The sequence below is a fragment of the Acipenser ruthenus genome, chromosome 12 (assembly GCF_902713425.1).
Source record: "Acipenser ruthenus chromosome 12, fAciRut3.2 maternal haplotype, whole genome shotgun sequence".
NCBI lineage: Eukaryota > Metazoa > Chordata > Actinopteri > Acipenseriformes > Acipenseridae > Acipenser > Acipenser ruthenus.
In genome coordinates this window covers 20,742,462-20,766,183 of record NC_081200.1, presented here as the reverse complement: position 1 = coordinate 20,766,183, position 23,722 = coordinate 20,742,462, and the positions used below count along the sequence as shown (strand labels likewise).

At 38.9% G+C, this 23,722-nt stretch overlaps 1 protein-coding gene across 3 annotated transcripts in view; it reads right to left on the bottom strand.

Annotated features, from left to right (window-relative positions):
* LOC117416548 (sulfhydryl oxidase 1-like) overlaps positions 1-13,587 on the bottom strand; it is a 100,001-nt gene extending 86,414 nt beyond the window's left edge. For 2 of the 3 annotated variants that reach the window (XM_034027689.3, XM_034027690.3), the window contains exons 1-2: positions 12,517-12,891; positions 2,353-2,453 (exon numbers count right to left, since the gene is read on the bottom strand). In XM_034027689.3, the coding sequence (XP_033883580.1) occupies positions 2,353-2,453; positions 12,517-12,817 (402 nt within the window). In that variant the 5' untranslated portion in view covers positions 12,818-12,891. Of the gene's footprint in view, positions 1-2,352; positions 2,454-12,516; positions 12,892-13,203 lie in introns of those variants that run through there. The other variant, XM_059034678.1, reaches the window with a different exon arrangement.
* Between the last annotated feature and the right edge of the window lie 10,135 nt (positions 13,588-23,722).

The window sequence follows — 23,722 nt, the reverse complement described above, 5'->3', positions numbered from 1 at the left end:
CTGCAGAAGCAGGACTAAAACAGCATCGAGCTGTTGGTAGGAACGCTTACAATAGCTGCTTTGAATTTTTCAATACTTACCCTCTGTAAGAATGAAAAACAGAAAAACATATACACACACCGGTGGAAACGAAAGCAAAACCACACAGTCCACAAAATATTCTTATATTTATTTACATGTAATTGTGAACCAGTATAGTCCACGTAATTATGAGATGTGCAAGCAGTGTCTGTTTTGGTGCAGAAGGACGTGACAGAGACCCAGGTCAAGAGCAATTTCTGTTTTAATGGTTTTCCTATTTCTCTTTTTCTTCAATAAAACTAACACAGAGAAGTTCCAGTTATAAAGACAAATAATAATCAGAATCAAATAAACGCAGTCCAGGACTTCCTTTGTGGATAGAGTCCCTCAGGTAAGTAGTTGATTGTTGCATCCAAGTTCCTTCGGTGTTGGCTTGGTATTGTGGTTTCTTTCTCTTTATCTAGGTTGTCACGAGCTTCCACCAGATGGCTTTGTGAGGTCTGGTTCGTCTACGTCCTCTACTAACAGGTTTGTACTCCCGACTGCCCCCGGAGGTCCGTTGCGGAAGTGTACGGCCCCAACACCCAGACAACCTTTCGTGAAGGTAAACAACAATACTGCTGTGTAGATTAGAATTAGTAAAGGTGTTCAAACAGTGAGCAATGGGCTTTCTCTAACTCTCACCTGTCTTCTTTTGCCGGTTCCACTATTCCCTGGACATAAAATAAAGTTGTGTTTCTTTTTAAATAACCCTATTGGTGTCCCTGCGTTTTATTACGCTGTTGATTACTTTCAGATGCACACAGTTCACCTGGTTTAATAAAATGCCCTGTCCGTGGGCTTTTGTACAGTCATTAAGCACCCTGGCTAGAACCAGTTCCTTTGTTCTACTTTTAAAACACACACGTCCCCGTACTTCAATAATTCAGAGAATAAAGGGAAAAACACAGAGTACTCACTATACAGGGATCCATGTTCTCTGCGTTGCCGATGCAGTGGACCCGTCTTGTGAAGATTGTAGTCTGCAGTGTTGCTTCAATGTAGAACCACAATACACTATACCGCTTTAGAAACAAAGGCTTTATCCGTCTTGTGAAGATTGTAGTCCGCAGTGTTGCTTCAATGTAGTACCACAATACACTGTACTGCTTTTAGAAACAAGGGCTTTATTTGTATTCCTCTGTTTTACCACTGGTTAATGTAACACACTTGCGCCGAATGCAGCTGTCCACTCTCGTCTAGTATTGGTATCTCCACCGTCCTACTGCTGGGTTTGTGTACCTGATCTCACTCTCCCTCCCCGCTATCTGATTCCAGCAGCTTTTTAAAGCTGCCGCTGTTACCCGTCATGCAATGTGGGTTTTCCCCGTTGTTGTTGGGAAATGTAGTTCCTGGTTGGTCTGTGTATTTTACTTCCGTCCTGCCTGAGCCTGACTACCCAGAGGACCGTAAGCTGCATCTTCTTCGGGGTTACTCCCTGTACCTGCTATTTCTAACCCCTTCGAAACTCTTTTAATATCACACAATAAATACACGATAATATTTACAGAATTTTTTTTATTTTTTATATATACTCCAACTGGAGCAAGTCAGTCTAATGTACTAGGATCCCAGGAAGGAACGGCTAATCGAGCCGCAGGCTTCCCATGGCACACAAGGCCGCGGAGGGACATAACCGGCACAGACTAATAACAGAAAAACAGCTCAAAATAATATTTAACTTCAGTGATTCTGTAAAAAAAAAAATATATATATATATATATATATATATATATATATATATATATATAGACTTAAAAGCAAGCTAAAGAGCGCTAACATAGGTATATAGAGAAGAAAGATACACTTATCTGTTTCAGGAGTAATCAGCACGGAAAAAAGAAAATGGTGATGCTGGTAGATTGCACTGCTGTTTATGGCTGCGGGGCGGAGCCTCAGCAGCGCCACTCTGCTCTAACGAGAATCTTTGGTACACAGTTTTCCAGTTCGTGTGTCAAAGGGAAACACCTATTTTGTAATGATTAATATTCCCTACTTGAAAGGGAACATGAAAATAATACATAGAAACTGAAGAATTTTTAGCTAAAGTAGTACCAGATCAAATGAAAATACCTGTTTGCTATAACATGTGTTTCTTTCAAAACTGCACATTGAGACCTATATAGCTAATGGAAGTGCTAGTTTGTTGGCTACAATCACTTTAGGAACCAGTTGTCTCTATAATTACACCTTAAAGGGGAGTAGAGACCATGATGTTTGCCTTTCCATAGGTCTGTTTTACAGTAGTTATCAGCATTAAAACCCAGATTGACAGAAATGCCAACACTGTACCTTCAAAGTGGGATATCTGTTGACTTCAAAGTGGGCGCAGGATATCCGGTTCTTCTTGTCTGCACAGTCAATGGCTGCTAGACTGATGGCTGGCTTCCATTCTGAAAGCAAACATGAGAAGAATGCGAGTTACTATTGACCACTAAGCACTCTGCTGTCATCTCATCAGCACTTGACACAGAAATGTCTTCATCTAGACAATGTGGGGAAGCTATAAAAAAGGCCAACAAGATACTCGGATATATTGTGAGAAGTGTTGAATTTAAATCAAGGGAAGTAATGTTAAAACTTTACAATGCATTAGTAAGACCTCACCTAGAATATTGTGTTCAGTTCTGGTCACCTTGTTACAAAAAGGATATTGCTGCTCTAGAAAGAGTGCAAAGAAGAGCAACCAGAATTATCCCAGGTTTAAAAGGCATGTCGTATGCAGACAGGCTAAAAGAACTGAATCTATTCAGTCTTGAACAAAGAAGACTACGCGGCGATCTGATTCAAACATTCAAAATCCTAAAAGGTATAGACAATGTCGACCCAGGGGACTTTTTTGACCTGAAAAAGAAACAATGACCAGGGGTCACAAATGGAGATTAGATAAAGGGGCATTCAGAACAGAAAATAGGAGGCACTTTTTTACACAGAGAATTGTGAGGGACTGGAACCAAATCCCCAGTAATGTTGTTGAAACTGACACCCTGGGATCCTTCAAGAAGCTGCTTGATGAGATTCTGGGATCAATAAGCTACTAACAACCAAACAAGCAAAATGGACTGAATGGCCTCCTCTCATTTGTAAACTTCCTTATGTTCTTCTTATGTTCTTATGGTGTGAAACAAGTGTCAGTCCAGGACTGATTCTGTGATTTGAGCCCCTGTAGCAAGTCTGTTGGTTGGATGACAAATTGAAAACACCTGTCAGATGTAGCACACATGTTTGTGATTAAAGAAATGCTACCTGTGGATTTAACTCCGTCAAGACTGCGGACCTCTGTACAAACTGCAGACCGTTCAAATAGTATAGGCAGCTCCACTCAGAAATGCAAAACCTCTACTATGGCAACAGCAAGAGCAGAACTGATTCGAACCAGAATGCAGCAGCACCCTTTCATCTTCATTGCTGTGTTTGAGATATCTGCATCTCTCCATGTAAAGAACACAAAAACAAGAGTATACAGTATCAGGGAATCTGCTAATCAAGTGCAACTTTTCCATTGTAAGTAGTCTTTATTTATTAAATGTCTTCAGCGTCATAATGTGTATTTATGTTTTAGAGTGCATATTAATTTGCACAATTCGTTTCCCAGATCTCACTTTGAATCTTGCATTCAAATCCAGAGATGAAATGACCAGGCGAATGGATGACTCGGATCAGCTTGATCTAAGTTCATGGTGTATGATCTTATGTAACACGCTTTACTAGCCACGCTTTAAATACATCCTGCCATGTGCAATAGTAAAAGTTTGATTGCATTTGTGAACAACTCACACTGCAGTTCTTTGTGTTTTGAAGTATTTCCTTCTATTTTCTCAGTGCTTTATAAACTGCATTCCACTCTAATTCCACTGAGAGGGGAACAGTATTGTGGTCCATCTGTACTGCTGAGGAATTAGAAAGACTGACCCAAGTTTTACAATAACAATAACCTTGTTTTTTTGATGCTGCTATTTGTGTACCTTTTATGATTTTTTGTTCCTGAATAATTCTAGGTAAATATGTTTAGGATGTTTTAGAATAAGAAAATATTTTTTATTTTTTTCTTTGTTTTAATATCTATAATGACCTAGAACTAGGGCTTCTGATTTTCGGTTTTAACCAATAAACACAGATAAAACACTCCTGATACGAAAATGTAAATCAGTGTACATACAATAAACAATGGAAAAAAACTCGAAATGGTTACCCAATTCACATGGACTTGACCCCTTTCCGAGTGCAGCGAGTTATGCAATGTTAAATTTGCAGACGACACAAAAATAGGAGGAGTTGCAAACACTGTTGCAGCAGCAAAGGTCATTCAAAATGATCTAGACAGCATTCAGAACTGGGCAGACACATGGCAAATTACATTTAATGCAGAAAAGTGTAAAATACTGCATGCAGGGAATAAAAATGGGCATTATAAATATCATATGGGAGATACTGAAATTGAAGAAGGAATCTATGAAAAAGACCTAGGAGTTTATGTTTGACTGAAGTGACTTGTATCTCGCATTGATTGGTTCTTAATACTTTAAACCAACCACAACTACTGAGTGGCAGAAAATTCTACATTTCTACTGGAGACTCTGCAAACAGGGAGGATTTAAACATTTGTGAGATTTAAAGCTAGCAGTTAGATAGGGAGGATTTACACACGTGGAATTTAAAAAAGAATTATAAATTGCAAAGTTTTCTTCAGGCGATGAGCTTGTGATTCTGATGTTCTGAGACTGGCATTGGTGGTACAAAGCCAGCAACCATTAGCTCAGTGACTGAACTTCAGAGTGTTACCTGCTTACTGCTCCCTGCCTTCACACAGCCTGAATATCATACAATAACCTCCTGCATTATACTTCATACAATACCCTGCATTACACTTCACACAGTACCCTCCTGCATTACACTTCATACAATACCCTGCATTACACTGCATACAATACCCTCCTACATTACACTTCATACAATACCCAGCATTACACTTCATATATTACCCTCCTGCATTACACTTCATACAATACCCTGCATTACACTCCATACAATACCCTCCTACATTACACTTCACACAACACCCTGCATTACACTCCATACAATACCCTCCTACATTACACTTCACACAACACCCTGCATTACACTTCACACAATACCCAGCATTACACTTCATATATTACCCTCCTGCATTACACTTCATACAATACCCTGCATTACACTCCATACAATACCCTCCTGCATTACACTTCATACAATACCCAGCATTACACTTCATATATTACCCTCCTGCATTACACTGCATACAATACCCTCCTGCATTACACTTCATACAATACCCAGCATTACACTTCATATATTACCCTCCTGCATTACACTTCATACAATACCCTGCATTACACTCCATACAATACCCTCCTGCATTACACTTCATACAATACCCAGCATTACACTTCATATATTACCCTCCTGCATTAAATACCCTCCTGCATTACACTTCATACAATACCCAGCATTACACTGCATACAATACCCTCCTACATTACACTTCATACAATACCCAGCATTACACTTCATATATTACCCTCCTGCATTACACTTCATACAATACCCTGCATTACACTCCATACAATACCCTCCTACATTACACTTCACACAACACCCTGCATTACACTCCATACAATACCCTCCTACATTACACTTCACACAACACCCTGCATTACACTTCACACAATACCCAGCATTACACTTCATATATTACCCTCCTGCATTACACTTCATACAATACCCTGCATTACACTCCATACAATACCCTCCTGCATTACACTTCATACAATACCCAGCATTACACTTCATATATTACCCTCCTGCATTACACTGCATACAATACCCTCCTGCATTACACTTCATACAATACCCAGCATTACACTTCATATATTACCCTCCTGCATTACACTTCATACAATACCCTGCATTACACTCCATACAATACCCTCCTGCATTACACTTCATACAATACCCAGCATTACACTTCATATATTACCCTCCTGCATTAAATACCCTCCTGCATTACACTTCATACAATACCCAGCATTACACTTCATATATTACCCTCCTGCATTACACTGCATACAATACCCTCCTGCATTACATTTCATACAATACTATCCTGCATGACATTTCATACAATACTCTGCATTACAATTCACACAATACCCTGCATTACACTTCATACAATACCCAGCATTACGCTTCATACAATATCCTCCTGCATTACACTGCATACAAAACCCTCCTGCATTACATTTCATACAATACCCTGCATTACACTTCATATATTAAACTAGAAAGGAAGGGGGGAGAAAACAAAAAAAAAACAGAAGGGAGACCACATCAAAACAAGGGCAACAACTCAGGTAAGACAACTATTAAATGTATTTATCTTAATGCTACAAGTCTCAGAAACAAAATGTTAGAACTTGAAGCTACTGCACTAACAAGTAACTACGATGTGATAGGTGTTACAGAAACTTGGTTGTCTGAGAGTGATGGAGACGAATATAATATTAGTGGGTACACACTGTATAGGAAAGACAGGCAGGACAGAAGAGGCAGAGGGGTAGCGCTATACATAAGAAATAGCCTTGAAGCCCAGGTGTTAAATCAGGACAAAGAAAACAATGCAGAATCAATATGGGTCAGAATAATGGACACAAATTCAAAGGGCATAATAATAGGAGCATGCTATAGGCCGCCAAATTCAGACGCTGAGCAAAATAATCTGTTATACAATGACATTCGAAATGCGTGTAGAAAAGGAGAAGCCATGCTAAGGAGGATTTCAATTTCACCATATAAAATGGGAAAACCCAAGGGGGGCACGACAGACAAAATTGAAATGGTAGAAATGACAAATGACTGCTTCCTAACGCAATTTGTCAAGGCACCGACTAGAGAGGAGGCATGCCTTGATTTAGGCTTTTCAAATAATGAAGACAGAATAACTAAAACAGAGGTCAGAAAGCCATTGGCAAACTCAGACCACAACATGGTCTCATTTGAAATATTTTTTAAAACCACAAAAGTAATGACTAAAGCTAAGGTTTACAATTTTAGAAAAGCAAACTATGAAGGTATGAAACGGAGACTAACAGAAGTAGATTGGAGTAAAATAGAGAAAACATCCACAGAAAAAGGATGGCTGTTTTTTAAAAATGTAGTACTAGAGGCACAAAACAATTACATCCTAAAAGTAGACAAATCTAAATCTAAAACAAAACGTCCAAAATGGTTTAATAGATCAATTAAAAAAAATATTCAGCGAAAAAAGGCACTTTACAGAGCATTTAAAAGGGACCAAAAACAAAGCACACAGAAAGAGTACTTGGAACTGCAAACACAAGTCAAAAAAGAAGTTAGAAAGGCCAAGAGAGAGATAGAAATCAATATTGCTAAGGGGCTAAAACCAATTCCAAAATGTTTTTCCAATATTATAACAGCAAGAGAACATTCAAAGAGGAGGTTAAATGTCTAAGAGATACAAATGGAAAAATCATAGATGAAGAAAAAAAAATAGCAAATATATTAAATGATTACTTTTCACAGGTTTTTACAAAGGAGGACAAGGACAACATGCCCGACATGTCGACCTGTTCCTTTCCAATTTTAAATAACTTTAGCATAACAGAGGCAGAAGTGTTAAAGTGACTAGAAGCTCTTAAAATAACAAATCCCCTGGGCCAGTTGAGATCCTCCCAATAGTTCTCAAAGAAATGAAAGAAGTTATTTACAAACCGCTAACCAAGATCATGCAACAGTCTCTTGACACAGGGGTTGTACCAACAGACTGGAAAATAGCAAACGTAATACCAATCCACAAAAAGGGAGACAAAACCAAACCAGGTAACTACAGACCAATAAGCCTGACTTCTATTATATGTAAACTTATGGAAACTATAATAAGATCTAAAATGGAAAATTACCTATATGGTAACAATATCCTGGGAGACAGCCAACATGGTTTTAGGAAAGGGAGATCGTGTCTGACTAACCTATTTGACTTTTTTGAGGATGCAACATTGAAAATGGATAACTGCAAAGCATACGACATGGTTTATTTAGATTTCCAGAAAGCTTTTGACAAAGTCCTGCATAAAAGATTAATTCTCAAACTGTACGCAGTAGGGATTCAAGGAAATGCATGCAAATGGATTAGGGTGTGGTTAACAGGTAGAAAACAGAAAGTACTGATTAGAGGAGAAACCTCAAAATGGAGTGCGGTAACCAGTGGTGTACCACAGGGATCAGTATTAGGTCCTCTGCTATTCCTAATCTACATTAATTAGATTCTGGTATAGTAAGCAAAATCGTTAAATTTGCAGACGACACAAAAATAAGTGGAGTGGCAGACACTGTTGAAGCAGCAAAGGTCATTCTAAATGATCTAGACAGCATTCAGAATTGGGCAGACACATGGCAAATGAAATTTAATAGAGAAAAGTGTAAAGTATTGCATGCAGGCAATAAAAATGTGCATTATAAATATCATATGGGAGATAGCGAAATTGAAGAAGGGAACTATGAAAAAGACCTAGGAGTTTATGTTGACTCAGAAATGTTTTCACCTAGACAATGTGGGGAAGCTATAAAAAAGGCCAACAAGATGCTCGGATATATTGTGAGAAGTGTTGAATTTAAATCAAGGGAAGTAATGTTAAAACTCTACAATGCATTAGTAAGACCTCACCTAGAATATTGTGTTCAGTTCTGGTCACCTCGTTACAAAAATGATATTGCTGCTCTAGAAAGAGTGCAAAGAGTGCAACCAGAATTATCCTGGGTTTAAAAGGCATGTCATATGCAGACAGGCTAAAATAATTGAATCTATTCAGTCTTGAACAAAGAAGACTACGCGGCAATCTGATTCAAACATTCCGAATCCTAAAAGGTATAGACAATGTCAACCTAGGGGACTTCTTTGACCTGAAAAAAGAAACAAAGACCGGGGGTCACAAATGGAGATTAGATAAAGGGGCATTCAGAACAGAAAATAGGAGGCACTTTTTTACACAGAGAATTGTGAGGGTCTGGAACCAACTCCCCAGTAATGTTGTTGAAGCGGACACCCTGGGATCCTTCAAGAAGCTGCAGCCTCCGGCCAGACTACAGGGATCGCTGGTGCGCGGTGAGCCGAGGACACCCGGGCCAACCTAACCCTCCCTCTCTCCCCCTAGGCGGTGCTCGGCCAATTGAGCGCCGCCCCCTGGAAGCTCCCATCCTCGGTCGGCAAAGTAATAGTCTGGACTCAATCTCGCGACATCACAGACTATAGGGCACATCCTGCACTCCACACAGATTGCCTTTACTGGATGCGCCACTCAGGAGTCCACATTAATCAGTTTTATTATGAAAGTTATACCCAATAATATTTTAATGTTAATTTTAAATAATACTTGAAAAGTTAAATTCTTTTTTGCATTGTGTAATTATTGTTAACAGTTTTGTGTTTGATAAAAAATCTATATGTATTAGACTGTTTTATATTTTTCATGTTGACATATTGCACTTGTTCATACCGTTACATTTTAAATATTCTATTTGATAAATATATATTTTTATGTTTTTTAATTCTATATTGTTTATTTAAAAATCATTAAACAATTTCAAAGAATACTAGTCAATTCATATTCTTGTCAACTTGGTCACGGTATTTCCACAAGATTAAATTGCAAAATAAAAATAAAACTGCTCAACATTTTTTAAAATTGTTCAATGTTGTTTATCCACTATACTAAAGATCATCAGTAGCATAGTTTAAAAAAAATATCTTGAAAAATATCTTATTTTTGTAAAATCAAGCAAAAAATACCAATGTATTGTACTTGTCTCCACTTAACTGTGTACATTTCTAGGCAGAAAATATAAATATAATATTTTTTTGCATCATTAACAATATCAGATGGTAAAGTCTTCACAAACATTATAAAAATGGTTTGATACTAATTTCTATTTACATTTTTTTTAATGTTTTTGCGTGACCAAGTTGACATTTCTTGAGGGACCACAATGTTTATCTTGTTGCCATAGCAACACAAATTTGGTGGGAGCTTCGCAACTTCAGTTCCATGTACTCTAGAGGTATTAAAGCATTTTTGGACCAAACATTAGACACTGCATTGAAAAAAAAAATGAAAAAAAAGCCAAAAAGTCCCAATTTTCTGAAAGCACCGACATGTGTTTTTATATTATTATCCTAGATGTGTCTCTACTTTTTTGTGATTGGGTGCTGCAGATAGCGAGTAGTTTATTGGTGCCCTCAAATACTGTGCATTCAGCCAATAGGAAAACTTGTGATTCCTGCAAGCAGACAGGGAGCCTTCAGATTGGCTGTCTGGTATGGAAACAGCGGTACAAGCTGCAAGGGGGGCTGCGCGGTCTGTAGCCTCGGTGACAGGCAAGTTACCAGATGAGATAGACTGGAGTTAGTAAGAGGTGAACCACTCATCATTTCCACAATGTCTTCATCTAGACAATGTGGGGAAGCTATAAAAAAGACCAACAAGATGCTCGGATATATTGTGAGAGGTGTTGAATTTAAATCAAGGGAAGTAATGTTAAAACTTTACAATGCATTAGTAAGACCTCACCTAGAATATTGTGTTCAGTTCTGGTCACCTTGTTACAAAAAGGATATTGCTGCTCTAGAATGAGTGCAAAGAAGAGCAACCAGAATTATCCCGGGTTTAAAAGGCATGTCGTATGCAGACAGGCTAAAAGAACTGAATCTATTCAGTCTTGACAAAGAAGACTACGCGGCGGTCTGATTCAAACATTCAAAATCCTAAAAGGTATAGCCAAAGTCAACCCAGGGGACTTTTTTGACCTGAAAAATTGGAGATTAGATAAAGGGGCATTCAGAACAGAAAATGGGAGGCACTTTTTTACACAGAGAATTGTGAGGGTCTGGAACCAACTCCTCAGTAATGTTGTTGAAGCCGACACCCTGGGATCCTTCAAGAAGCTGCTTGATGAGAATCTGGGATCAATAAGCTACTAACAACCAAACCAACAAGATGGGCTGAATGGCCTCCTCTCGTTTGTAAACTTTCATATGTTCTTATATCAGCTCATTACATCCCCCCCCCCCATTAATAATTATTATTATTACTAATAATTATTATCATCTACAGTTCGAAAACTGAAGAAAAAAAACAAACATCAAACCGCGGTAAAACTCCACATTCGTGGTAAGAAAAATAGCAAGCTGTAAAAATGAATAGCAAGCTGGAGTAGCGAATAGCAAACGAATAGCGAATAGCAAACTGGCATAGCGAGCTGGATTAATGTGTGCTGGAATAGCGAACTGCGAACCGCTTGTTAACTTAACTTGTTAACGTCATTTACGTGACACCGCTGCCCACACTTAACTCGGCTGAACTTTTGTTGCATGGATGTCTGGGTTGATAATATGAGCTCATCTCGTGTTTTGTAACAACTGGCTGCACTGAAACGATTATCAGCGTAACTTTACGGCTGCAGCATTAGTACATGCAGCAGCAGCAGCAAGCAATGCTATGGTTACTGTGCAGAATAACTGTGATGCAAGCATTACTGCAAGAACACTTCAGAATTAAAACGACAGGAGTCACTCACGCCACTTATTTGTTTTATACTAATATAAAGCGACATATTAGTATGTGATTCTTTTTTTTTTTTAACACAAGCGGTTTCAATAAGGCGATGTTAAAAACTTGGAATATAATAATAATAATAATAATAATAATAATAATAATAATAATAATAATAATAACAACAACAACTAGATGGTAACTTTACAAGTAAAATTGCGGGGCTTGCTTTATTGGAAAGTGGTCAAAGCAGCTGATTTGTGTCAAAAGTCACATTGTTTACTAATTGTCTCATGCTTAGAATGTGCTATAATTTGACATTTCTCAAAGTTCTATGACAGTTAATTCAACAGTGGGAAGTAGCCTACTGAAAGAAGTTGATGCGGTTACTAAACAGCTGTACCTCTTGATTGGTAGACGCCATTCCTCTTTTGATTTCATATTTTAATAGCTTAGAAGTAGAGGAATATTTCATTTCTCTAACTTTTTGTCTTACTTGTTGGGAAAGTGGTCAAAGTAGCTGATTTGTGTCAAAAGTTACATCGTTTACAGTAAATAGAATGTTGTAAGTCTGGGAGTTTTTAAACAATGGGGAGCTTCAGAATGTTGAAAAAAGTCCCATTAAAGTGAATTGACAAAAAAGGACAAAAGCTTAAAGGTTTAAAAACGTATCAAATATATCAAAAAAACACACTATTCCAGACCGGTCTACACGTTTTAAAGTTTGAACGTCGTTTTTAGCGAAGTAGCGTGCCAAAGAAGAAGTAGTAGTATGTCGAAGATTTGAAGTGGGGACTCTTGCTTAGCAAGCCCCACTAATAATAATAATATTAACAACAACAAACCAACACACCTGTTATATCGCTAGCCAAAGCTTTCCACACAGGGGCGAACCGCTGGCAGTGCCCGCACCAAGACGCATAGAACTCCACCAGCCAGGCGTTGGAAGAGTTAAAGAGCTGGGAGTCGATACCGTCAGAGCTCAAGACCACGACCTGGTCGGTCTGCGAGTAGAGACTTGCTTCGGCGACCGGGAAGGAGAGCAACAAAAAACTGCTTATAGTCAAGAAACACAGTCCGGGTGCTGTGAGGAGTGCATAGCTTTTTTTGTTGCTGAGACCGAGAGACGTGGCAGAGCAATTGTACTGCGCCATTTTCGTGTGTTTCCTTCACTGCGAACAAGAGATTGGAACGAGTGCTCTCAAAGTGATACAAACTTTTTTTTCCACTCAACTCACCACGAAGGAGGGGTCCACCAACGGGCTACACCAGTGTACACACACAAGGTGCTGTGTAAACACAGCACAGACCTACAGAGGAGTGGAGACTGCTTTCACTGTTTACAGCGCCAACGACTCATGTTTAGTTTCTGTGCCACTGTGCTGGTACGAAAGAGGAACGGATTAATCTTTAAACATACATTTTAATCAGCAGTCACGTGACAGAGCCAAACATTTGACTACAGGACATGAAACACGTAGGCTATACCGGTGGTGAGATGGCAACAATTCTGTTTAGTACAGTCCAGCGGTTCTCAAACCTTGAGAGCCGCGCCCCCATTCCTCTTGTCTGTGGTACTTAACTACGGCGACGCTCCCCCTCTGCAACACACACACACACACACACATATATATACTGGTTAAAAAAAAATAAAAATAAAAAAAATCCAACATGCCTGCGGCTACTCGGTATGTCACTGCTTATTTATTTATTTATTTATTTATGCACTAACCAACCACCGATCCATTGTAATAAGAACAAACATCCAAAAATATGCACGCTTAAAAGTCACCAGTCAGATGCATAGCGCCATCTACAAACTTTGACATGACGGGAGGTGTCAGCATAAGATTTGTTTTCAGTTAACATATACTGTATAACTGGAAATTTTGGCAGGTATTAAATTCAGCGGATTTATACTTTGGGGGATTTTTTTCACAGCACGTTCACAAAAAAAGTCACAGTTTTGCATTTATACAGTGGCTCTCAAAAGTATTCACCCCCCTTGGACTTTTCCACATTTTATTGTGTTACAACATGGAATCAAAATGGATTTAATTAGGAGTTTTTGCCACTGATCAACACAAAAAAGTCCATAATGTCAAAGTGAAAAATAAAATCTACAAATTGTTCTAAATTAATTAAAAATATAAAACAGAAAATAATTGATTGCATAAGTATTCACCCCCTTTGCTATGACACACCTAAATAAGCTCTGGTGCAACCAATTGTCTTTAGAAGTCACATAATTAGTTGAATGGAGTCCACCTGTGTGCAATTAAGGTGTTTCACATGATTTCAGGTTAAATACACCTGTTCCTGGGAGGTCCCACAGTTGGTTAGTAGATTTCCTAACAAAAACTACATCATGAAGACGAAGAAACATTCAAAGCAAATCCGGAATAAGGTTCTTCAAAAGCACCAATCGGGTAGGATATAAGAACATATATCCTATTGAATATCCCCCGGAGCACAGTAAAGTCCATTATTAAAAAATGGAGAGAATATGGCACAACTGTGAATCTGTCTAGAACAGGCTGTCCTCAAAAACTGAGTATCCAGGCGAGAAGGGCACTAGTCAGGGAGGCCACCAAGAGGCCTATGGCAACTCTAAAGGAGTTACAGTCTTCCACGGTTGAGCTGGGAGATACTGTGCATATGGCAACAATAGCCCGGGTGCTTCACAAAGCTGGCCTTTATGGGAGAGTGGCAAAAAGAAAGCCATTGTTGAAAAAAACTCACATCAAATCTCGGCTAGAGTTTGCCAGAAGGCATGTGGGAGACTCTGAGACGAAGTGAAAGAAGATTCTATGGTCTGATGAGACCAAAATAGAGCTTTTTGACCTCAGCGCTAAGCGCTATGTTTGGCGCAAGCCTAACACCGCACATCATCCTGAGAACACCATCCCTACCGTGAAGCATGGTGGTGGCAGCATCATGCTATGGGGATGCTTCTCTACGTCAGGGCCTGAAAAGCTTGTGAAGATAGAGGGCAAAATGGATGCAGCAAAGTACAGAGAAATCCTGGAGGAAAACCTGTTGAAGTCTGCAAGAGACCTGGGACTTGGGAGAAGATTCATCTTCCAGCAGGCAATGACCCCAAACGTACAGTCAAAGCCACACTGGAGAGGCTTAAAAACAAAAAGGTCAATGTCCTGGAGTGGCTCAGTCAAAGCCCGGACCTCCATCCAATTGAAAATATGTGGAAAGAGTTGAAAATTGCTGTTCACCAAAGGTCTCCATCCAACTTGACAGAGCTTGAGCAATTTTGCAAAGAAGAATGGGCAAAAGTTGCAGTGTCCAGATGTGCAAAGCTGGTAGAGACTTATCCAAATAGACTCATGGCTGTAATTGCTGCCAAAGGTGCCTCTACCAAATATTGACTCAAAGGGGTGAATACTTATGCAATCAATTATTTTCTGTTTTGTATTTGTAATTAATTTAGAACAATTTGTAGATTTTATTTTTCACTTTGACATTATGGACTTTTTTTGTGTTGATCAGTGGCAAAAACTCCTAATTAAATCCATTTTGATTCCATGTTGTAACACAATAAAATGTGGAAAAGTCCAAGGGGGGTGAATACTTTTGAGAGCCACTGTACGTTTAATTTTAGAAACATTTAAATAAATGTTTACTTTATTAAATATGTCTGCTAAAACAGTATCTCATTTACAGTAACACTTTACAGCATCTACAATGTAACTGCAGCAACTTGGAGAACAACAAAGAAGTATTTATCGTTCTTATATGGCCCTTCATTTTAAGAACCAGTAAACTTTTATAAGCATTTGCTGTCTTATGGTTCTCAATATAACACAGTGGAACAATCACAGTACTACCATGCAGTAATTGTAGGGCAGTATTGCCACGTGTGAAATCCTTAACAATAAAGCCGTAAATGCTTTTATTTGCTTCGAAATCATTTCAAACTGGGCAGCAGTGTGGAATAGTGGTTAGGGCTCTGGACTCTTGACCAGAGGGTTGTGGGTTCAATCCCTGGTGGGTAACACTGCTGCTGTACCCTTGAGCAAGGTACTTTACCTAAATTGCTCCAGTAAAAAAAAAACCAACTGTATAAATGGGTAATTGTTTGTAAAAATAATGTGATATCTTGTAACAATTGTAAGTCGCCCTGGATAAGGGCGTCTGCTTAGAAATAAATAATAATAATAGACTGGCAAAATCAGCTCAGTTTTATACAGTGGAAAACATTTTAATGTTTTGTTTCGATACCTGCACGATGCCTGAATTAATAGTCATATCTACAACGTATCGACAACAACAATCAACCGTTTTCTTACAGACTTTCAACAAGTCTAACACAAACAATTTTGGCTGTTAATTAAACCCTTCTAAAAAAACAACACAAAAATGCTTAACATAAAAAGAACAGCCTTACTACAGCAGCAGGCAGTTGACACTGCCTCTGGGTTTCTGATTGCATCATCAATTCCAGATTTTTTAAATCCATTGATGGAAATGTCCAGTCTACTTTTAATGTTTTCAAGCAAATTGGCTTCATCACTGCCATTCTCATATCCACTTTGACATCTGACACATTATTTCTCTTGTCCAGCGTTTCTTTAATCTGTTCTGTATACCAGTGTGACAGAGGGTGAGAAGATGGATGTATTATTGGTGATCCAATCAAAATAGTCAAGCCCAAATAAAGAATCCGCCCATTATATGGTATAGCCTAAGTTAAGATGTGCGCTGTAATTTAAAAAAAAAAAAAACGGAATCTTATAACGCCCCAGGATACAGTCCGCACCCCCCAGTTTGAGAACCGCTGGTATAGTCGACCCTGATAGCAGATACAACCATCTGAAATGTATTAATCTTATTTCGTATATAGACACTGAAATGTATGCAATACAGCCATCTGAAATTATTTTATAATCTATAGCAGACCCTGATATTGTTGCAATACAGCCATCTCAATTATTTCTATAATACATAGAAATCAATCAACCAATGAATCTTTATTTTTTATATAGTGCCTTTCATGATGAGTCATCTCAAAGCGCTATAAAAGTAATATACTGTAGCAGAGGCATATCTGGTCCGCAGCAGGAATAAATGAAGACAACAGGTTGTAGTTCAAAGCAGTTAAAACAGCTATTTTTATTTAACTTGAACGGCAGGCAAAAGGATAAAGCTCAGATAGGCAACGCCACAACCCAAAGCTGTGCGCAAGCAGCTCCTAAATAGGGATTCCCCTCAAGCCCTATTGGCTAACACACACAAGGGCACATTTACATTATTATTTGTTTATTTATTAGACGCCTTCATCCAAGGCGACTTACAGAGACTAGGGTGTGTGAACTATGCATTAGCTGCAGAGTCACTTACAACTACATCTCACCCGAAAGACGGAGCACAAGGGGGTTAAGTGACTTGCTCAGGGTCACACAATGAGTGAGTGGTTGAGAGGGGATTTGAACCAGGGACCTTCTGGTTATAAGCCCTTTTCTTTAACCACTGGACCACACAGCCTGTGCAGCCAACACAGACCTCTCTCTCATACAGCTGCACTGTGCACGTGACACCCTAGGCAGCACTGCCGAGACATGAAACACGCTTCCACTTACAGACTCACGCAGGGTGACTCACACAGGGTGACACACACAAATGGTTGGGAAGACAGGACAGCACACACACACACTGTACAGCAATACACAGAAATACAATTATTTACGGGAAAAGTAATAGTCCTGGTCAAACCACAAGTTCAATGTAGCACACAAAAACTCCCAGTCGGCAGTACTGTGAGACCCGATGCTTGCTCGTTTGGTTGTTTGTAGCTTATTGATCCTAGAATCTCATCAAGCAGCTTCTTGAAGGATCCCAGGGTGTCAGCTTCAACAACATTACTGGGGAGTTGGTTCCAGACCCTCACAATTCTCTATGTAAAAAAGTGCCTCCTATTTTCTGTTCTGAATGCCCCTTTATCTAATCTCCATTTGTGACCCATGGTCCTTGTTTCTTTTTTCAGGTCAAAAAAGTCCCCTGGGTCGACATTGTCTATACCTTTTAGGATTTTGAATGTTTGAATCAGATCGCCGCGTAGTCTTCTTTGTTCAAGACTGAATAGATTCAATTCTTTTAGCCTGTCTGCATACGACATGCCTTTTAAACCTGGGATAATTCTGGTTCCTCTTCTTTGCACTCTTTCTACAGCAGCAATATCCTTTTTGTAAAAGGGTGACCAGAACTGAACACAATATTCTAGGTGGTCTTACTAATGCATTGTAAAGTTTTAACATTACTTCCCTTGATTTAAATTCAACACTTCTCACAATAGGGTAGTGTGGAGTAGTGGTTAGGGCTCTGGACTCTTGACCGGAGGGTTGTGGGTTCAATCCCTGGTGGGTAACACTGCTGCTGTACCCTTGAGCAAGGTACTTTACCTAGATTGCTCCAGTAAAAACCCAACTGTAAAAATGGGGAATTGTATGTAAAAAAGAATGTAATTGTATGTAAAAATAATGTGATATCTTGTAACAATTGTAAGTCGCCCTGGATAAGGGTGTCTGCTAAGAAATAAATAATAGTAATATATCCGACCATCTTGTTGGCCTTTTTTATAGCTTCCCCACATTGTCTAGATGAAGACATTTCTGAGTCAACATAAACTCCTAGGTCTTTTTCATAGTTCCCTTCTTCAATTTCAGTATCTCCCATATGATATTTATAATGCACATTTTTATTGCCTGCACGCAATACTTTACACTTTTCTCTATTAAATGTCATTTGTCATGTGTCTGCCCAGTTCTGAATGCTGTCTAGATCATTTTGAATGACCTTTGCTGCTGCAACAGTGTTTGCCACTCCTCCTATTTTTGTGTCGTCTGCAAATTTAACAAGTTTGCTTACTATACCAGAATCTAAATCATTAATGTAGATTAGGAATAGCAGAGGACCTAAAACTGATCCCTGTGGTACACCACTGGTTACCTCGCTCCATTTTGAGGTTTCTCCTCTAATCAGTACTTTCTGTTTTCTACCTGTTAACCATTCCCTAATCCATGTGCATGCATTTCCTTGAATCCCTACTGCGTTCAGTTTGAGAATTAATCTTTTATGCGGGACTTTGTCAAAAGCTTTCTGGAAATCTAAATAAACCATGTCGTATGCTTTGCAATTATCCATTGTCAATGTTCCATCCTCAAAAAAGTCAAGCAGGTTAGTTAGACACGATCTCCCTTTCCTAAAACCATGCTGACTATCTCCCAGGATATTGTTACCATATAGGTAATTTTCCATTTTAGATCTTATTATAGTTTCCATAAGTTTACATATAATAGAAGTCAGGCTAATTGGTCTGTAGTTACCTGGTTCGGTTTTGTCTCCCTTTCTGTGGATCGGTATTACGTTTGCAATTTTCCAGTCTGTTGGTACAACCCCTGTGTCAAGAGACTGTTGCATGATCTTGGTTAGCGGTTTGTAAATAACATCTTTCATTTCTTTGAGTACTATTGGGAGGATCTCATCTGGCCCAGGGGATTTGTTTATTTTAAGAGCTCCTAGTCCCTTTAACACTTCTGCCTCTGTTATGCTAAAGTTATTTAAAATTGGAAAGGAACAGGTCGACATGTGGGGCATGTTGTCCGTGTCCTCCTTTGTAAAAACCTTTGAAAAGTAATCATTTAATATATTTGCTATTTATTTTTCTTCATCTATGATTTTGCCATTTGTATCTCTTAGACATTTAACCTCCTCTTTGAATGTTCTCTTGCTGTTATAATATTGGAAAAACATTTTGGAATTGGTTTTAGCCCCCTTAGCAATATTGATTTCTATCTCTCTCTTGGCCTTTCTAACTTCTTTTTTGACTTGTGTTTGCAGTTCCAAGTACTCTTTCTGTGTGCTTTGTTTTTGGTCCCTTTTAAACACTTTGTAAAGTGCCTTTTTTCGCTGAATATTTTTTTTCAATTGATCTATTAAACCATTTTGGCCATTTTGTTTTAGATTTTGATTTGTCTACTTTTGGGATGTAATTGTTTTGTGCCTCTAGTACTACATTTTTAAAAAACAGCCATCCTTTTTCTGTGGATGTTTTCTCTATTTTACTCCAATCTACTTCTGTTAGTCTCTGTTTCATAGTTTGCTTTTCTAAAATTGTAAACCTTAGCTTTAGTCATTACTTTTGGGGTTTTAAAAAATACTTCAAATGAGACCATGTTGTGGTCTGAGTTTGCCAATGGCTCTCTGACCTCTGTTTTAGTTGTTCTGTCTTCGTTATTTGAAAAGACTAAATCAAGGCATGCCTCCCCTCTAGTCGGTGCCTTGACAAATTGCGTTACAAAGCAGTCATTTGTCATTTCCACCATTTCAATTTCGGCCGTCGTGCTCCCCATCGGGTTTTCCCATTTTATATGGGGGAAGTTGAAATCCCCCATTAGTATGGCTTCTCCTTTGCTACACGCATTTCTAATGTCATGTATAAGACATTATTTTGCTCAGCATCTGAATTTGGTGGTCTATAGCATGCTCCTATTATTATGCCCTTTGAAGTTTTGTCCATTATTCTGACCCATATTGATTCGGCGTTGTTTTTTTTTCCAAGATTTAACACCTGGGCTTCAAGACTATTTCTTATGTATAGCGCTACCCCTCTGCCTCTTCTGTCCTGCCTGTCTTTCCTATACAGTGTGTACCCACTAATATTATATTCGTCTCCATCACTCTCAGACAACCAAGTTTCTGTGACACCTATCACATCGTAGTTACTTGTTAGTGCAGTAGCTTCAAGTTCTAACATTTTGTTTCTGAGACTTCTAGCATTAAGATAAATACATTTAATAGTGGTCTTACCTGAGTTGTTGCCCTTGTTTTGATGTGGTCTCCCTTCTGTTTTTTTGTTTTCTCCCCCCTTCCTTTCTAGTTTAAATGCTTCTGGACCTCCTCAAGGATCCTTCCTCCGAGTAGATTGGTTCCCTTTCTGTTTAAGTGCAGTCCGCAGGGCCGCAGTCAGGAATTATGGGACCCGGGACAAGTCCTATGAGAGGACCTCCCTCTCAATTCAGCTAGTGCACCGTGCGCGCGTGGACATCATTTAATTTAATTTCATTTCATTTAATTGTAATTTAACTTCTGAAGCATTTATTTTCATTTATTTTATAACCTATGTTGCAATGGCACAAAAAGTAATAGTCTCATGCATGAATAACAATAATGAACTATTCCTACCTGTATATTTATCCTGTCTCCTGCCTTGTCAATTACAGAACACACTGCCGTGCCTTCTTATTCGCAAAGTCCTGAATGATGTCTTTGAAGTAAATTTTGCCAACAAGTTTGCATTCGATTGACAGAATGGCCAAGTTGTTTAATCGGTCCTGACACATAGTTGATCGGAGATAATTTTTGATAATTTTGAGTTTGCTGATTGCTCTTTCTCCCTCAGCAACCGTCACGGGTAGTGTGCAGAAAATCCTTATGGCGATTTCAAATTTCCCCCAAAATACTTTGCAGTTTCATTTGGTATATTGCATTCAGAAGGTCCAAAGGCCTTAAATTGTTTTCAAATGTGGCGCAGTAGATTTTATTCAGATGGTGAACTTCACTAATCAAACCGTTTGTCAGATCCTGTGAATACTTACTGACTAGTTTTGCACATGACTTATTGATGTCTTCAGCACTCACGCTCCTAAACTTCAGAATTGCCGCAAAGTCGTCACAGATAGCCCTAACGCACTGAAATCGACTGCCTAACTGACTGATGATGTTGTCCATTGCCACATAATACACTGTATTGCGAGACGTAGTCTCTGCACTTTCACTTGTAACATCGTTTGCAGTTTTGTCATGAAATCGCTTGCGCTTTCTTTGCCGGTTTAATTCGTAATTAAATACAGGGGTTATGTCCATTTGACTTGCCACTATTTTAGCCTCAGAAAGAATAGCATTCCACTCGTTTCTCAAAAACATCATCTCCTTTTGTAGATCGTTTATGTTGGCTGTTTCTGTGTCTAACGAAATCCCCGCAGATTGAAGAAGCAAGTGTCTCTCTTCAAAACTGTAGAACTTTAACCCAGAATGTGGCAAGCACAATTGCAGTGAAAGACTTGAAGTAGCTTTTCAGACATTTTGCTTCGGACATAGCTTCATTAGACAGTTTGCTAGATTCAATGATGCTATCTAGACTTGCAATAATGCTGGGAAGGTGTTTTGCAACAGGGCGAATTGCTTCGTTTCGAGCACTCCACCTGGTTTCGCTCAAACGATGTAGAGAACAACTTGTTTTTTCTTTTAAAACAGCCCATCTTCCTGGACTGCTACTGAAAAGAACGTATAGACGATTCATACAGCCAAAAAAGTAGCTATTTCAGGGCACGTTTCAACAGCATGCACGCCAGCCAGATTCAGTGAATGAGAAGCACAAGGAGAGTATGTAGCAAGTGGGGTTTTTTCACTGATACGAGCTTGTACACCCCTTACTTTTCCGGACATATTGGCTCCGTTGTCAAAACCTTGTCCTCTGCAATCAGCCATGTCAATGTCATGTTTTTGCAATACTTGTAGCAGCATTTCTGCAATTTCCTGCCCACTCTTTTTTGCATAATCAATAAACTCAATAAAACGTTCATTAATTTTCCATTCTGCGGCTTCTTTATCATTATGCACATATCTTAGGATAAGTACATTTTGTTCTGTATGGGAGATGTCTGGAGTAGCGTCACATATCGCAGAAAAATAAATAGATTCACTCCTCTCTGTCAGAATCGTGTTCAAAACATGCTGACCACATAATTCAATAAATTCGTTCTGACTTTCCCAGGATAGATTATTATTATTATTATTATTATTATTATTATTCATTCCTTAGCAGACGCCCTTATCCAGGGCGACTTACAATTGTTACAAGATATCACATTATACATTATTATACAGTTATCACATTATTTTTACATACAATTGCCCATTTATACAGTTGGGTTTTTACTGGAGCAATCTAGGTAAAGTACCTTGCTCAAGGGTACAACAGCAGTGTCCCCCACTGGGGATTGAACCCACAACCCTCCGGTCAAGAGTCCAGTGCCCTAACCACTACTCCACACTGCAACGAGCTTGCATTTTCTCTCCCCTTTCTTGACTTTGTTTTACCCTTTGTAAGTGATCATGCATAACGGGGTCATAGTGCGATATTAGTTCAAGTACAACCAAGAAATTGCCATTGTGAACATCGTTAATTGTGGAACTGCTTCCTCGAAATGACAAATTTCTAGATGCTAGAAACAACGTTACATCCAAAAGTCTCTCTAGTAAAGCTCTGTTCTTTTCTACCTGTGGTTGTATTTTCTTCTAAAGCTGGCTATCGATCCCTCTACCTTGCAAAGCCTGCTGCAGGTTTCTCCATTTCCAGTAACAATGCTGGTGCTGCCCACTCCTCTCATGCTCGAGAAGTTTGTCGTATAATTTGTGCCACTTTCCAGTTGCTGCATTGAACCCTTCTTTTCTGCACAGTGCGGTAGACGATTTTCTTTCCAGCTCATTAGAAAACAGCAAATAAGGGATGCAAAATATGGCTCCTTTAATCTTGCTCAACCCTAACCAATCTCTCTTTACCTTCTCCCGGCCATTTGGTGATTTTGAATACAGAAGATACTCGGGGAATGACCGACCATCAGAATCTAATGGCATATATTTAGCTAATTCCATAAGGTCAGCCTGGCTTGTTTGACAACACCTGACGATATTTTACCTCTCAAATTCAAATTCAAATTCAAATTCAAATTCAAAAAATGCTTTATTGGCATGACAAAATGGAATTGAGTTTTGCCAAAGCAATTCAACAATATCAGTTATTCTCTCTGGCCACATACCTGGGTCATCTGTGTAAAACAGGTCAGTCGCTGTTCTATGGGGATGGTCTGGGGATGAGTATTTTTCTTTTTCTTGCATTGCGGGTGATTGAGCAGTGTCAGATTCCAACTGAGTGTTTATGTCCACACAGGTGATACTACTACTCATGGCATCCTGAGGATCGTCTGTTGCTGGTCTTTTCTCTTTTTCTTGCGGTGCCATTGATTGAGCAGTGTCAGATTCCAACG